We start from the raw sequence: 16,631 nt of genomic DNA, 5'->3' as shown, positions 1-16,631 counted from the left end.
TAAGGGTTAAAAGAAGGAAGAAGATTATGTAACAAGGATTTATAGTGTATTTAGTTTATATATCTTAAAAATGATATTGAATGTATTTAATTTTATTAATTAATTCGGCAGTCACTTTTACGTAAAATCTATCTATTTTTAATTAATATTTTACTTAGTAAACACCATAACTCTATAATTTAGAATTAGCTTCACAAACGGTGTTTGAAAATAATGCGGAATGCATCGAAACACGTAAGACAGTAGATTTTAAGAAATAGTGGTATTTACTAAGTGAAACATGAATGTATTTAGTTAATAATAAATTAAAAAGGTTGATCCCTAAAAACAAAAAAAGATACAATACAATACAATAGATAAAACGTACCATTTAACGCCTCGAAATAATCCCCTTGATAAACATCTTGGTTGCTAGATGGCAAATACTTGTTAGTAGGATTGGGCACAATCAGGTTATTCTGCGTTCCTATGCTGACTTTCTCTACCAACATCCTCCAGTCCTGGGGAGGATACTGAGAGCGAGAACTATCCTGAAGTTGGTAGCGGTTGGCGGTGGAGCGAATCTCCTCGGGTTGGTAGTGACCGGGACGTCGGGGAGACAGTTCCCGCTCTGCCCTGGTCAACCTCCGTTCCAATGTCAACTGGAAAATAATAAACGAGAAACAAATCATTTTTGACTTTCCGTTTATAATCATTTACAAATCATTTGAATGATTTAAAACAAAGTTACATTTTAATTATAGAATAAAGAGCACTGACATGAATACAATAGATGTTATCGGAAATAAAATTAGATTAAAAGTGCTAGTATTAACAAAAATTATTTGATTTCAACAGAAAACAAAAAGATGAAAATGAAAAAAGTTAGCAAATATGTACTTTATGAGTTATACGTTTATAAGAAGAAGGTACATAGATCTGATTTTTTTTTTAAATATATAATTTAATCAAAATTTTAAACCGAAACAAACTTAGGTAATTAATGTCTAATAGTCTTTGTGGAATGAATTAAACATATTTCTCTCCCTCTTTTCAATGTCATATATCAAAAAACTTGATTTTTAGGAGATTGTTTTTAAAGTTTAAAAATACAATAAAATATATTAAAAAAAAATATCAAGCCACTTATTGAACTTTTTACTGTGCAACAGATCTTAGGTAAAACCTGAATGTTTTTTCTCCATTTGAAAAATATTTAGTATAATTAAAAAAATACCTAAACAATACCTTTTCTTCAAAATGCAAAAACAACACTTTCTGCCCTGTAGCGGGTAAATATTAAGTTAACAATATACCGCTTTTGCTGGGATATAGTACATTTTCTGGGCATTATGAAAACATGTGCAAATGAAAATTGTTGATTTTTTATTTATGACGTTGTTGAAAGGAGTGAGCGATTTGATAACTTTAAAAAAGTTTAATAAATGCATTTAAATTTTCACAATACATGCATATTCATTTTATTCAATACAAACACCCTACAGATTCTCTGTACTGTAATCGGAACGTCCCACTAGTCCGAACAGAGGGTACGTTTTTGGCGTTCGGATTGTAGAGGTCCTGCTGTATATATTTTGACTCCATTGGGAATCGAAACCGGAGCCTCCAGCACGGTAGCCAAGCCCACTTACCACTACACTACAAAGGCCGACATTTACACCCTATGTAAATATTACTCAGTAGCTACGGTGATCTATATGGTGAGACTCAGAAACAAATAAACAAGGCTGCAGTTATATCAGGATGCCTAAGAAACTCGGTGTGGAGGAAAAAACACATGAGAATAGAAAGTAAAATAAAAATATACAAAACATGTGTTCGACCAATAGCCACTTATGGGATTGAGGCTAGAGCAGATACTTCCAGGACAAAATCTCGACTTTGAACCTCCGAGATGAAGACTCTCCGATCCATAACCGGAAACACATTGCAAGACCGAGTAAGAAATACTGACATCCAAAGCATATGTAAGACGGAGGATATTGTGAGGTGGGGACGACAACGAAGGCGATACTGGAAAGAACATTTAAACAGAATGTCAGAAGACAGACTATCACGTATCGCCCTCCAAGGCAACCCTGAAGGACGCAGGCCCCCAGGCAGGCCTCCGAAAAGATGGAAAGACAGCTGAGAGTCAACATCCCAAGAGCGACATGCGGAGGCACAAACAGATCCCTAGGATCTACAAAAATAAAAAGAAGAAAAAAAAGAAGTAAACATTACTTATTCGTGAAATCTCAATTTACCATATCTTCAGGATCCGTCTGGACAGCCACGGAAGAGGGTCTTCTATTCCTCACAGCTTCCACATCACCCTTCCAGCCGCCTGCTGGGCTAAGGAAGGACTTGAGGTGTTCTTGGTTGACCTGATGATGAGGAAATTGGAACACCTCTTCGGGAACTTGCTGTTTCAAATGATTCAGGTTCCGTTGCTGGAATGGAGAAAGGCGGAGATACATTTATATTTTTGTCACTGACTCACAAAGCCAGCGATTCGCCCGTTTGTCTTTGAAGTGATTTTTTTTTTACATTAAAACTGAATTACAATCATTATATTCATAAAAATGACATAAATAAGTATATTTCGGTTAAATAAGTATATCTAGATTACAAACAAACAAACAAATTCACATTCATATTTGACCATTTTTATTTTGTGTGTAATAATGTTTATGTTTATAATAAAACAATGTATCCAAATTATTTAGTATGTTATACGAATGATTGTCATCTTTATTAGTGGTGCAATGGGTTAAACATCATGTACAGGAAAGAAATATCGCTCACTCCTTTCAACAACGTCATTTATCAAAAATCTTCAATTTTCAGTTGTGCATGTTTTCGGAATGCCCAGAAAATGTACTATATCCCAGCAAAAGCGGCATCTTTTAAACTTAACATTTACCTGCAACAGCGCAGAAAGTGTTGTTTTTGCATTTTGAAGAAAATGTATTGTTTTATAATTTTTTTTTAAATATAATAAATATTTTTCAAATGGAGAAAAAACATTCAGATTTTACCTAAAAAGATCTGTTGTGCAGTAAAAAGTTCAATAAGTGGCTTGATATTTATTTTTAATACATTGAATTATATTTTTAAACTTTAAAAATGATCTTCTGAAAAATCAAGTTTTTTGAAATATGACGTTGTTGAAAGGAGTGAGCGATATGTACATTGGAGGGGGCTTATAGCTAAGAAACTATATCTTCCAACCAACCAAAACAGGCTAGTGATATTGGTCAAAACGTTTGATACCTTATAGATCCAAAATGTGTTAAAAAAAATAAGCGCAAAATATTTTTTTAAAGTGTGAATTATCTAAGGTTTTGTATGAAAACATTTTTGGGTCAAAATTACAAAACATTTTTTGAACTATGATCGCTGAAATTAATGAGCTCTTACTGTACTTCGATAAAAACCTCGAGAAATAAACACACCTCTCCCTGCCATCCTCCGGCAGGACTCAAGAAGGACTTGAGGTGATCCTGGTTGACCTGATGATGAGGAATGTTGAAGTGGTCCGGCACGACAGATGGGGACATGTGGCTCTGTTGCTTGGCCAATGCGTTCAGGTTACGTTGCTGTAAACAAATCAAGTGCATACTTAATTATTTTTTTTAAAAACAAGCTGTTTATTGTAGTCAAACTAGTCCGTACATTGGTGGGCAATTTTTGCTTTTATCCCAAAACCTTGGTAAATTTTTAATCAAAATTTTAATTTTTCGGCATAGCCTCACTAATTAACTAAGTATATTGTAATGGTCTATTGTCCGCCTCCGTAGTGTAATGGTCAGCACGCTCGGCTACCGTTCTGGAGGTCCCGGGTTCGATTCCCAGGGGGGGTCAAATAAATATAAGTGATTTTTTCACTCTTATATTTATTCAATACTACCCTGGACTGGTACCTGAAGCGGAGGGCTGATCACCTTTTCTTCATGTGTTATCTATCAAGATAACACTGTGTTTATATGAAGCAGTGCCCTATGCACCATTGGGGTGCGGATAAGGATTTGAAAAAAATATATATATATGTACACGGGTCTACCAAACAATAAAATGACTCGACTGCAATCAGTTTTAAAAGCAGCAGTAAGACTAATTTTTGGAATTTCTAAATTCAGTCACATCACCCCACTACTTCACCAACTGCACTTATTACGCTTTTCCGAAAGGGTTGAGATAAACTCCGTCTACTAATGCATAAATCAATATATAAAATAAAATAACAACTTTGTAACTTTTTCCACATGAATTCATGATTCATGTAGAAAAAGTTACATAGTTGATATTTTATTCTATAAAATGCAGTTCCACAAAGAAATGCCAGGACAAAACCGAAATCTAATAAATCAATACAAATTATTGGCTCCGGAGTGTCTAAACGAGCTATGTATATATTCCAGATGAATTGGTTGATAGACTTTATTGAAATATAGTAATATTGGTGTTTCTAAATTCAGTCACATCACCCCACTACTTCTCCAACTGGTTATGCTTTTTCGAAAGGGTTGAGTATAAACTCCGTCTACTCATGTATAAATCAATACATAATATGGCTCTAGAGTATCTAAAAGAGCTGTGTATTCCTGACGAATTGGTCGATAGACTGGATTGAAACATGGCAATATTAGTGGAATATACAAGATTGGACAGAATATATGAGATTGGACGGAGATCGGGACCATCAAGGCACTGTTTATAGCTGCCCAAGACAGTGACAAATATTCTCACTTGATCGACATCATGGGGACCTTACACGACACGAACAGAAGAAAAAGATAAACTTTGTATACTCATCCATAAATCAATTCGTAACATGGCTTCAGAGTATCTAAAACAGCTGTGTATTTCAGACAAATTTGTTGATAGACTGGATTAAAATATAGCGATATTGTTAGGGAAATTGCAACCATGAAAAATGAGCAAAAGTGGACGGTAGGCATAAAAAGGTTGACGATAATTATAGTTGAGGAATGGCTTTACCTTGGCCAGATAGTCCCGGTACTCCTTCTGTCTCCGGAGAAGCAGTTCCTTCCTCCTCTCCTCGTAGAGTCCCAGCCCCACAAACACATCCCGCTTGCCCCCATCGTAGGGCCGATTGGTGGAGGCTATGTCCGGATGATTGGGAGAGAACTCGCCGGCCTTCAGCATTCCCATCGGAGGACCACTGCACTTCTGCAATATTTGATACATTTATAACATTTTGAATTTTTTTCTCTTCTAGATGTCATCCAGAGTTGCTGTACATATGCGAGTTGTGGCACCTCACCAAAGCTCAAAGCAAGAAACTAGCAAGTTTTGAAAATACATAGGTGCCTAAGACGAATACTGGGTATAAAGTGGTATGATTTCGTCAGGAATGACGATGTGAGGAGGAGAACTCAACAGCCGATGGAGAAGGAGATGGCGCATGACAGAGTGACTTGGAGACGTCTCGTGTTGGCCATATGCTCCACCTAGGGAGCGAACATGGAAAGAAGACGAAGAAGAAGATGTCATCCAGTGTTTGCGTTACATAACACAAACAACCCAATTGAGCTCACTAATTCTTCCATAAATAACCAAATTTCATGTTGCCATTTTTATTTTTTTATTATTATAGTTAGACTTATTTATTACTTTTTTTTTGTTGGCACATTTTTTGCGGGAAATGCTAAGAATAGTCCTTTACATAATGTTAGTAGAAGGACGCTTATAAGCATTCTATTTGTTGCTGTATAAGCGAAAGATGCCAAAAAATATACATACAGGTGGGAATTAGGTTTGCTGTTACTTGTGATTAAGTACACTGTGGGGCGGGCGCACTGTCCGAGCATAATTAGGGTCAGGGTTAGTGAAAAAACCGTCCGACAACTATGTCTTAGGTAATTTTTGTTTACATTTTTTAGCGTTTCTGTTTTATTTGTTTGTTTTTAATTGTGCAAGCATTTTAATTATGGAAACTCTTTAAATAAAATTTTTAAAAAATTATCTTATATTTGTGGAGGTCCTCATTAAAGCGATACATTTCAATTATAAATGATTTTAAGTTATCAGGAATTCTAGCTTGTAAAATTGTTATGTTTTGGTGGAATTTAATGATTTCATATTGATATTATTTTTTGACATCTCATCAAAGATGAAGAAGAATATGGAAGTCTGGGCATTTACGGGGCTGACGACCCTCATAGGCTGGTTTAAGTGATCACTTTACACACGTGTAACATTCACCAATTCTACCCATTATTGACAACCACACTACTCAAATTCTATATATATGAACCAATTTAGAAACCTTGTTCTTGAATCACTAGAACTTAACTAGAGACATCAATTGGTGAGATGTAAAGAAGCTTTTTACTAAGCAGAAACTCATATATTAGTATGTGAGGTCCGAATCCTGGATTACAATCACACACATGAGAAACGCCAGAAAATACCATTTTCATTTTTATTATTTAAGCTTATAATTTGACCAGATAATTTATGCCCCGTAAATGCCCAGACTTCCATATTATTCTTCATCTTTGATGAGATGTCAAAAAATAATATGAAAATAACTCCTGTAATTGGAGATAATCCAGATTTTGTGAACAAGTATTTGGACACACTCAAAATGTTGTAGATTTCATATTGGTTTAACACAGGATTGGTCATGTTTTGTCGCAACTTTGATAAAGATTTCGATAGAATGCAGTAAACAGAACAGATTTGCATTTAAAGGATTTTTTGTGCAATATTGGAAATGTAACTCTTTGGTGAGCACCTCTATATTTATAGTTCCATAGTAGTGGAAAAAAACCCAAGCATCAAGTGGGTAATGCGTATTAGTGAGGACATGAAAAATATTATTTCACGCTATAATTCACAAACATAATGACATAGCGGTGATCATTTGATGTGATATACATATGCGTAGATTGATACTACAATACAACATGTGTGCACAATAATATCCTCTCTATTGTTCATAGGTAGAATACAAGTACAAGTCTCATTGTTATACAAGATTTTACGATTTTATCAACACACACTTTGATTTTATTTTATTTTTTATTATAATTTTTTTTTTTTTATTTTATTTATTTATTAATTTATTTCATTGATACATAGATACATTCATAGATCCATATTTATTTCATAGACACATTTAATATATGTATTACGGCTTTTTAGGCATGGCCTGTGTTGAGCCGAAATACTAACATATTAATACAATTTAATTTTTTTGTTTTTTTATTTTTTATTATTAGATTATATACATTACATACAAGAGATACAATAATATTTTACAGTATAAAGGTTTTACAATAAAATAGTTACACCTGGACTTTAATTAAAGCACTTTCTACCTTGTCCCTTCCAATGCGAAGAAATTTAATATATGGGACATTTAATATAGTTACAAGATATTTTGTGCTTTAAAAGCATTGATAACTTTGTGGTATGGTAATAAAACACTCTCCTTTTCATCCATTGTTTACTTTGTATAATACAACTTTTTTAAACACTTATTTGTGACTACCGGTTTCGTAAAATTATTCCATCATCAGGTCATTAAAATAAAATTATTTCCATTAGACATACAAATGTTAAATCGTAATAATTTATTTATTATTTACATTTCATTTTATTTGTATAAAATTTTATTTTATACAAATAAAACAAAAAATTTGAAAGAGAGAAAGATGACAACAAATGAATCACAATTGGAATATTTTCAAAAGTGGACTCGAAGTCAAATTTAGTTGGTGATTTATTATGGGTAAGTTTTTATCGATTGCTTTACTTATTTCAAATTTTTCTACATTATCTAAACCAAGACCAGTTTTATTTACATGTAAAATTTCTACACCCATTGATTAAAATTATGGTCTTCAGATATAAGGTGATTAGCAAATTCTGACAAATTATTATTATTATTAAGGCACCTTAGATGTTCTTTAACACTGATATTGAATTAACGCAATTTTTTTTCCTATGTAAAAGAATAAGTCAATTGAAACAATTTAATTATGGAATAATTTTCCGAAACCGGCAGTCACAAACAAGTGTTTAAAAAAGTGGTATTACACAAAGTAAACAATGCATGAAAAGGAGAATGTTTTATAGTCAAAACAGTTTTTTTTTATAATTCAATTAATTTTCTTTTTTAAATTAATTACGCTGTTCTTTCCAATACAGAGACTAAGCCCTTGTGCTTGGAGAGGACTTACACCTATTATTTATTGTTAATGCTTGTGAGTGATGTATTTTTTTGTGTTTTTTTTTTTCAATTAACATGTATATAAGTTATTTATTCTCATCCTCTCTGCCTACCCCTGCGGAGAAACAGCATGATGGTAGAAGTAGTATTAAATATATATAGTTTTCCCTCATTAGTGAATGATTTCCAAAGAGTTGAATTTTGCAACGGAATGAATTAATAATAATAAATATGAAACTAAATAAATAAGAAGTGCATAAAATTATTATGGGGAACTATTATTAAAGTCCTAGTCAAGCGTAGCACATTATATTATGCAAGCCAATTGTTCTACTGTCTGAGAACATTTCAATTGTGATACAAGGGTATTTCAATTTAGAGAATTTGCAAACTTGAACTTAATTGAAGACACAAATTTAGAAAGAATTTTCATTGTTTTTAAATGGTAATTTTGCTCGTAGGTAAGGATCGTATTGTTGTCTGAATACAGTACCTAATATTCGCAAGTCAAAATGAGCTGTCTATATAAATAATAAAAAATACATTGACGTATACATATTAATATACACACCAAATTTCAAAGGAAGATTATAAAGACAAATTCTGTTATTCTAGTATGAACATACAACTTGACAAGTCCTTGCTTGCAAAAATAGGATAACCATTTCCATTTGTGAAAAAACAACAAACCAACTTAGCCGCAGGGGTAGGCAGAGAGACTAGAATGCCACAACAATCTTTGCCACTTTCCACATGTATGCATCTCCTAAATCATACACAACCAATTATTCCGACTCCTGACCTGACCACTTTCAAGTATAATATTTGAAATACTTAATAATGCCAAATTTTCCTCGGTCTTTCTCTGCTTCTATTACTTACCACACTTGCTTCATAAATTTGTTTTACCATTCTTTCTTCCACATGCATCCGCCTCCGTATTGTCATGGCCAGCATGCTCCTGGTCAGAGGTCCTGGGTTCGAATCCCAGGAGGGGGTCAAATAAATATAAGCGATTTTTCGCTCTAATATTTATTCAATATTACCCTGGACCGATACCTGAAGCGGAGGGCTGATCACCTTTCCATTGTGTGTTAACAATCAAGATAATACTGCGTTTACATGATGCGATGCCTTGTGCACCATCAGGTGCGGATAAAGGTTTGAAGAATGAAGAATAATTTTTTTTTCACTCATTTGATTGACATGCCCAAACCATCTCAACACAACTTATAAATTTATCTTTTCATTTTTTTATAAATTTAATACAATTTAAAAAATACCTGTAATAGTCTTAATGGGTCTTCTTCTTTTAACAGTCCATTCTCTGAACATGTCCGATTCTTCCGTCTTATTCTCGCCGTATCCAAATGGTCACTTTTAGCAGTTTCATAATTATTTAAGGCACTGTTATTATCACTTGCGTCATCAGAATAAACCTGAAAATAAATCACACTAAATTGTATTTTAAAAACATAACAACTTTACAACATTTCGAGTGTGTCCAAATACTTGTTCACAAATCTGGATTATCTCCAATTACAGGAGTATTTTTCATATTATTTTTGGACATCTCATCAAAGATGAAGAAGAATATAAGCTTAAATGATAAAAATGAAAATGGTATTTTCTGGCGTTTCTCATGTGTGTGATTATAATCCTGAATTCGGACCTCACATACTAATAAAAGAGTTTCTGCTCAATAAAAAGCTTCTTTTCATCTCACCAATAGATGTCTCTAGAGAAGTTCTAGTGATTCAAGAACAATGTTTCAAAATTGGTTCATATATATAGAACTTCCAAGAATTTGAGTAGTGTGGTTGTCAATAATGGGTAGAATTGGTGAATGTTACACATGTGTTAAGTGATCACTCAAACCAGCCTATGACGGTCGTCAGCCCCGTAAATGCCCAGACTTCCATATTCTTCTTCATCTTTGATGAGATGTCAAAAAATAATATGAAAATAACTCCTGTAATTGGAGATTTTGTGAACAAGTACACACTCAAAATGTTGTTCATTATTGTAGACCAAATACAGATCTAAATATTTTTTTTGTACTGGGCTCAAGTAACACATCAAAGTTCAAGTAGCCCCGTTCTACGGTACCATAATTGAGGGAAAATAAGAAGGAAAAAGATGAAGACGAAGACCAAGGAGAAGCTGTGTGGTATATTAAAAGGTTTGAATTATTTTACTTCTCAAAACTAATAAAAACATTAACTGGTAATGAAAATATGTATGTATAATTAAGGTTTTTTTTTAAAAGGAATAACCCGCATAGTGTCTATTTTAGATGCTTATCTGCAGGTAGGATAGTAAGGATAGGGAAGGTAAATGTGAAAAATATGTGACAAACACCCAGACCAATTAAAAATAAATATATCTTGAATTCAGTTTGCAAAGGCGGGAATCGAACACGCGACACCAGTTTCGCTGTCAAGCGTCTACCCCACTACGCCGCGGCGCCAGACCATATGCAATTTAAGACCTTACTCTCAATAATAGAATTCACTGAGTGTCTGGCTGCGCTGAGAGCCAGACATAATTTCACGCCCATTGTTTTTTAGAATATAAGTAAATTGGATTATGTTTTTTTAGAATGTGCATTGGAAAAAAATTTTAAACCTTGCAATAATTTTCAAAACCATATATTTATTTCAAGAAAAACTAATTTTCTCAATACAAAAACGGTGTTTGAAAAATAAATCAATTACGTCGAATGTAAAATTTAAACCCAGGGTTAAAAGAAAATTAAGTTTTGATTTAATAATTTTGGATAAAGATAATAAACAAATTGAATATTAAATTGTTGTGCTTAAAATATGTACATAAACTATGGTATATTTTTCAAATACAAAAACATAAAATCAATATTTTCAAGATGTTATTCATGTTAAGCACGTCGAATATATCGCTCACTCCTTTCAACAACGTCATATATCAAAAAACCTGATTTTTCAGGAGATCGTTCTTAAAGTTTAAAAATATAATGAAATGTATTAAAAATAAATATCAAGCCACTTTATAAACTTTTTACCGTGCAACAGATCTTTTTAGGTAAAACCTGAAGGTTTTTTCTGTATTTGAAAATTATTAAGTACATTTAAAAAAATAATTAAACAGCACCTTTTCTTCAAATTGCAAAAACTACACTTTCTGCCCTGTAGCGGGTAAATATTAAGTTAAAAATATGCCACTTTTGCTGAGATATAGTACATTTTCTGGGAATTCCGAAAACATGCACAATTGAAAATTGATATTTTTTTATACATGACGTTGAAAGGAGTGAGCGATATATGTATATAAAATATAATATATTTTTCAAACACAAAAACTTAAAATCACTTTTTTCAAGATGTTATTGATGTTAGATGCATTGAATACATATGTTTATAAAATATAATATATTTTTCATATACAAAAACTTAAAATCACTTTTCTCAAAATGTTATTGGTGCTAAGCAAGTCGAATAAATATGTATAAAAACTATAATATATATATTTTTCAATAACACGTGGTTTGGTTAAAAAATTTATTGAATAACTCGAAAATAGTGAAAGAAAAAAATAACTAACCACGTTCCAGAACGAAACGACCACGGCCGGCGTCGGGTGCAGACTGCGAGGAAAATGTATGGAAAACCTTATTCCGCCAATCCAACGCTTCGTTAAATTTAACCGCGCGTTCGCACTACGAAAATTTCTAGATCCCGCCCACAGATCGCGGTTAAACTCGCGTCACACGCGAGATTCGGGACCGGACGTTCGGCTGCCGGTGAACTATGATGTCGAGTTTATAGCGCTGAAACTGAGCGGGTTAAACTTCGGTTCGCGGTTAAGCTGAAGTTACGAAATTATTAATCTTCGCGCAGAGGCGCGCCGCTGTCTGCCCCGCAGTTCAGCGAACTGAGAATTTGTTTTAAAAGTGGCGTGCGATTTTTTTTAAATAATAAAAATAACAATTATAAATTACCGACTTTGACAAAATGAATGAAATTATATTAGATTATTTTTAATTGGTATTTTGTAATGTATGTTTATTTTTATTTTATAAAAGATATACAAAGCCATTGATGATTTAGCAATAGAACCCAGTCAGGGATATCGAATTGAATGAACTGAAAAAATACTACATGGAAAGATATTTGTGTTAAAAATATTATTGTTATCTAATGAATCGTTAGCGAACTCTTAAAATTATCTACTTCTTTCTTAAACATAATTTCCATTAAATGTGTCGATAACAAAAAAAATCCGAAGTGAAGAAAACCCAGATTTGAAAATAATAAGTATTTGGACACACCCAGAATGTTGTAAAAAGAGATCACTCTCCATGTGGGTGGAATGCCTTATTAAAAAATAAAAAAAATGTTGTAAAAATAACTGGCCGAATTATAAACTGCATAAAATTGAATATCACGTTCTCAGGTTTCCCAGTATGTAAAAATAATCCAGTTAGATCTTGCATACGTCCAAATAAAAGAGTCTCTGCTAAATAAAACATTTCTTACTCATATACAGCGTCATGAGCTTAATGATGTATGTATAGAGTTTCAAAAAATTGAGCAGCAGTGTGGTTGTCAATCATGGGTAGAACGTTGAATGTTCCACGTGTGTAAAGTAATCAACTAACCAGCCTTTGACAAGTCATAAGCCTTATAAATACCCAGACTTTCATACTCTTCTTCATCTACGTTGAAATGTCAAAAAAAAAAGTAATTTCCATTTGTCCATTTCGGCCTCGCGTCATTTCGCGTCACACTAACTCCAAAACGAGATGCTTACGCGTCAAAATGCGTATCTCCGTCACTGGATATTATGTTGAACGAACACAACATAATTTTACAATACTTCATACTTAATTTTTACAGAGAAAACTGCACCTATTTATTCGATGCCAAATGATCATTTCAGACGCTGCGCCATTCATATAAACGCAAACCAATTAATACATTCGCTCTTGTCAAATATGTACATATATTGCTCACTCCTTTCAACAACGTCATAAATCAAAAATCGACAATTTTCAGTTGTGCATGTTTTCGGAATGCCCTGAAAATGTACTATATCCCAGCAAAAGAGGCATATTTTTAACTTAATATTTACCCGCTACAGGGCAGAAAGTGTTGTTTTTGCATTTTGAAGAAATGGTATTGTTTAATTATTTTTTTGAAATATAAGTACTTAATATCAGGAGTACTTAATATTACATTATATTATTATTAATACTAAATATTATTATTATATACTTAATATTAGGGTCAGGAGTCGTAATAATCGTCGGGTATGTATGAGGAGATGCATGAATGTAGAAGAGGCAAAGAATGTTTGCAAAGACAGAGTGGTGTGGCGTTCGATTCTCTCTGCCTACCCCTGCGGGGAAGCGGCGTGATGGTTAGTTAGTTAGTTAGTTAGTACTTAATATTTTTCAAATGGAGAAAAAACCTTCATGTTTTACCTAAAAAGATCTGTTACACAGTAAAAAGTTTAATAAATGGCTAGTAATTTATTTTTAATACATTGTAATATATTTTTAAACTTTAAAAACGATCTCCTGAAAAATCAAGTTTTTTTGATATATATGACGTTGTTAAAAGGATTGAGCGATATATGTAAAAAAAAGGTATTATTTGTGCTGGAGGCCCCGGTTCGATTACCAAGGGGGTAAAAATAAATACGGGTGATTGTCACTCTCATATTTATTTAATATCACCCTGGACTGGTACAAGAAGAGCAAGGCTTTTCACATTGCCTTCATGAAATTGACGATCAAGGTAACACTGCGTCGCCACGATGCAGTGCCCTATGCACCACTGGGTGCAGATAAGGGTAAAAAAATTAAAAAATTAAATTATGAATGTTATTAAATTGAAAATATTGGCGCGAAAAAAATCGAAAAGCGAACCCGAGACCTCGTGCACCGTAGCCAAATGCGCTAACCACTACACCACGCAGGTTAGTACTTAATTATTAAAGTAATATCAAGCGATGTATGCAGAACATAAAACGGGCTAGATTGAAAATAGGTCATCGTAGTAATGACTTCAAAATGGTGCCTTCCGTTCTATGCAAATTTAAGCGTTTCTTAAAAAATAGATTGAAGAAATAAACTACGAAGAATTTTAAGTACCCATATAGTATTTACGGATGAGTAAGTCTCTCCTGATCCGGCCGCTTTCATGTATTTGACATACCTGATCATGCCAAGTTTTCCTCGGTCTTCCTATGCTCCTTTTTCCAACTACATTCGCCTAATGAATTTGTTTTACCGTTCATTCCCCACTCATTCATTCCACGTGTTCAAACCATCTAAACACACCTTTCTTAATTGCATCGATTATGCTCGCATTATTTCCTTATTTCATCATACATCGTTTTGCCGCACATTCGTCTGAAGGATCGCACGTCGATTGCTTTCATCCTTGTTTTGTGAACTCCATGCTTCGCTTCCATACATTAGGGTTGGAACTGGGACTCCGTTATGTACTGCCAGTTTAGCTTTCGCTGATAGGATGAATAAATCATAATACTATTCCACAAAGTTACTGAAAAATCTATAAATAATTAAATCGATAATAATTGTTTTTTACTAAAAAACAATGTCTTATTAAAATTGCATCTTATTTAGAACATCCAAGAATTTGAGTAGTGTGGTTGTCAATCATGGGTTGAATTGGTGAATGTTAAACGAGTGTAAAGTGATCACTTAAATACTATTTTTTGACATATCATCAAATATGAAGAAGAATATGGAAGTGTGGGCATTTACGGGGCTGACATAGGCTGGTCTAAGTGATCACTTTACACACGTGTAACATACACCAATTCTATCCATTATTGACAACCACACTAATCAAATTCTTGGATGTTCTATATATATGAATTGGTGAATGTTACACGTGTGTAAAGTGATCACTTAAACCAGCCTATGACGGTCGTCAACCCCGTAAATGCCCAGACTTCCATATTCTTCTTCATCTTTGATGAGATGTCAAAAAATAATAAGAAAATAACTCTTGTAATTGGAGATAATCCAGATTTTGTGAACAAGTATTTGGACACACTCAAAATGTTGATCACTTAAAGCCTATGACGGTCGTAAGCCCCGCAAATTCCCAGACTTCCATATTCTTTTTCATCTATGTTGAGATTTTAAAAACTAATATGAGTAACTGTATCATCACTGAGTAACAATTAAACGGCCATATACCTAATAGAGTAGCACAAACGTATATAATTTCGCGGTCGGTGATTTTCATAATTGCCGGCATCTGTATGAGCCTATTCTCAAACCCGTCTATTAATTTATAATTTAAGCACATAAAATTACATTTAAACGCATACGAGTACTCAACACCGTGTCATACCTTCGCCTAACTTCAATCAAAAACTTTTATCTACCATATTACAACTTATGAAATCACATAAAATTATATTTTTTGACATCTCATCAAAGATGAAGAAGAATATGGAAGTCTGGGCATTTACGGGGCTGACGACCGTCAAAGGCTGGTTTGAGTGATCTCTTTACACACGTGTAACATTTATCAATTCTACCCATTACTGACAACCACACTAATGAAATTTTTGGAAGTTCTACATACATTGATCAAACTCGAAACACAGAAATTGGAGATAATCCAGATTTCTGGATAATTATTTGGACGCAATAAAAATGTTGTCAAAAATATTCAGTGTAAATCCCTCTCCAAGCACAAGAGCTTGGTCTATTTTTTGGAGAGGCATACCTTATAACCTTATTAACTAGAATAAGATATTTTATGAGTTAATGAATAAAAGCGCCATTAATATGTGGCAGAGGGGCGGGGCCAAATTATACATTAACGGACACGTTTCCGAATAGCCCCGGTAGTATGTTTACCGCTTGTTTTGACAGCGATTTCTAAACTTTTGTTTGATATATCTACAGTCATCATCCACGATTTCGTGATTACGGAATTCATCTTCAAATTTCCACAATTTTTTTTGTTGTTCCAGACATTTTCTTCCTGGCTCCATCCCAACTTATCGTCTTTTTAGACTGTTGGGGTCAGCTCTCCTCGTTCTCAGGTTGTAAGTCCTTCTATCATATACAACGTCACCTAGGCCATGTCTTCGAATCAAGTTATCTTTCTGTAGCATCCATTATTTTTTGGTCTTCCTCTAGATGTCTTTCGAGGAAGATCCACGGCTATCGTCTGGTTTATAATATGTTCAGGTTCTCTACGCTTTATGTGTTCATAGTATCTCAATTGCCTTTCCTCTACCTTACTATTGATATCAGTTATACTCAGGCTTCTGCGAATGTGAATGAGTGAACACTTTATTTTGTCTCTAAGGGACACTCCAGTAAGGATTTGACTTTGTAAGGATTTGACCTTGTAAGGATTTGCATATCAGCAGTTTCTAGTTGCTAGAGTAGTAATGTTGATGTCTGTTACAC

General features: G+C 33.6%; 1 protein-coding gene across 1 annotated transcript in view; it reads right to left on the bottom strand.

The window, feature by feature from the left end:
• LOC148303317 (uncharacterized) overlaps window positions 1–16,631 on the bottom strand; it is a 33,381-nt gene that overhangs the window by 5,346 nt on the left and 11,404 nt on the right. The window contains exons 3-7 of the mRNA XM_088270173.1: window positions 9,469–9,624; window positions 4,984–5,175; window positions 3,438–3,581; window positions 2,247–2,432; window positions 368–641 (exon numbers count right to left, since the gene is read on the bottom strand). Coding sequence (XP_088126299.1) covers window positions 368–641; window positions 2,247–2,432; window positions 3,438–3,581; window positions 4,984–5,175; window positions 9,469–9,624 — 952 coding nt within the window. The remainder of the gene's footprint in view (window positions 1–367; window positions 642–2,246; window positions 2,433–3,437; window positions 3,582–4,983; window positions 5,176–9,468; window positions 9,625–16,631) is intronic.

This window comes from Brachycentrus maculatus, unplaced genomic scaffold (assembly GCF_059751285.1).
Source record: "Brachycentrus maculatus isolate JH-2025_06_01 unplaced genomic scaffold, ASM5975128v1 h1tg000373l, whole genome shotgun sequence".
NCBI classification, from domain to species: domain Eukaryota; kingdom Metazoa; phylum Arthropoda; class Insecta; order Trichoptera; family Brachycentridae; genus Brachycentrus; species Brachycentrus maculatus.
Note: the sequence above shows the minus strand (reverse complement) of the source record. Positions and strands in the feature narration are given on the sequence as shown.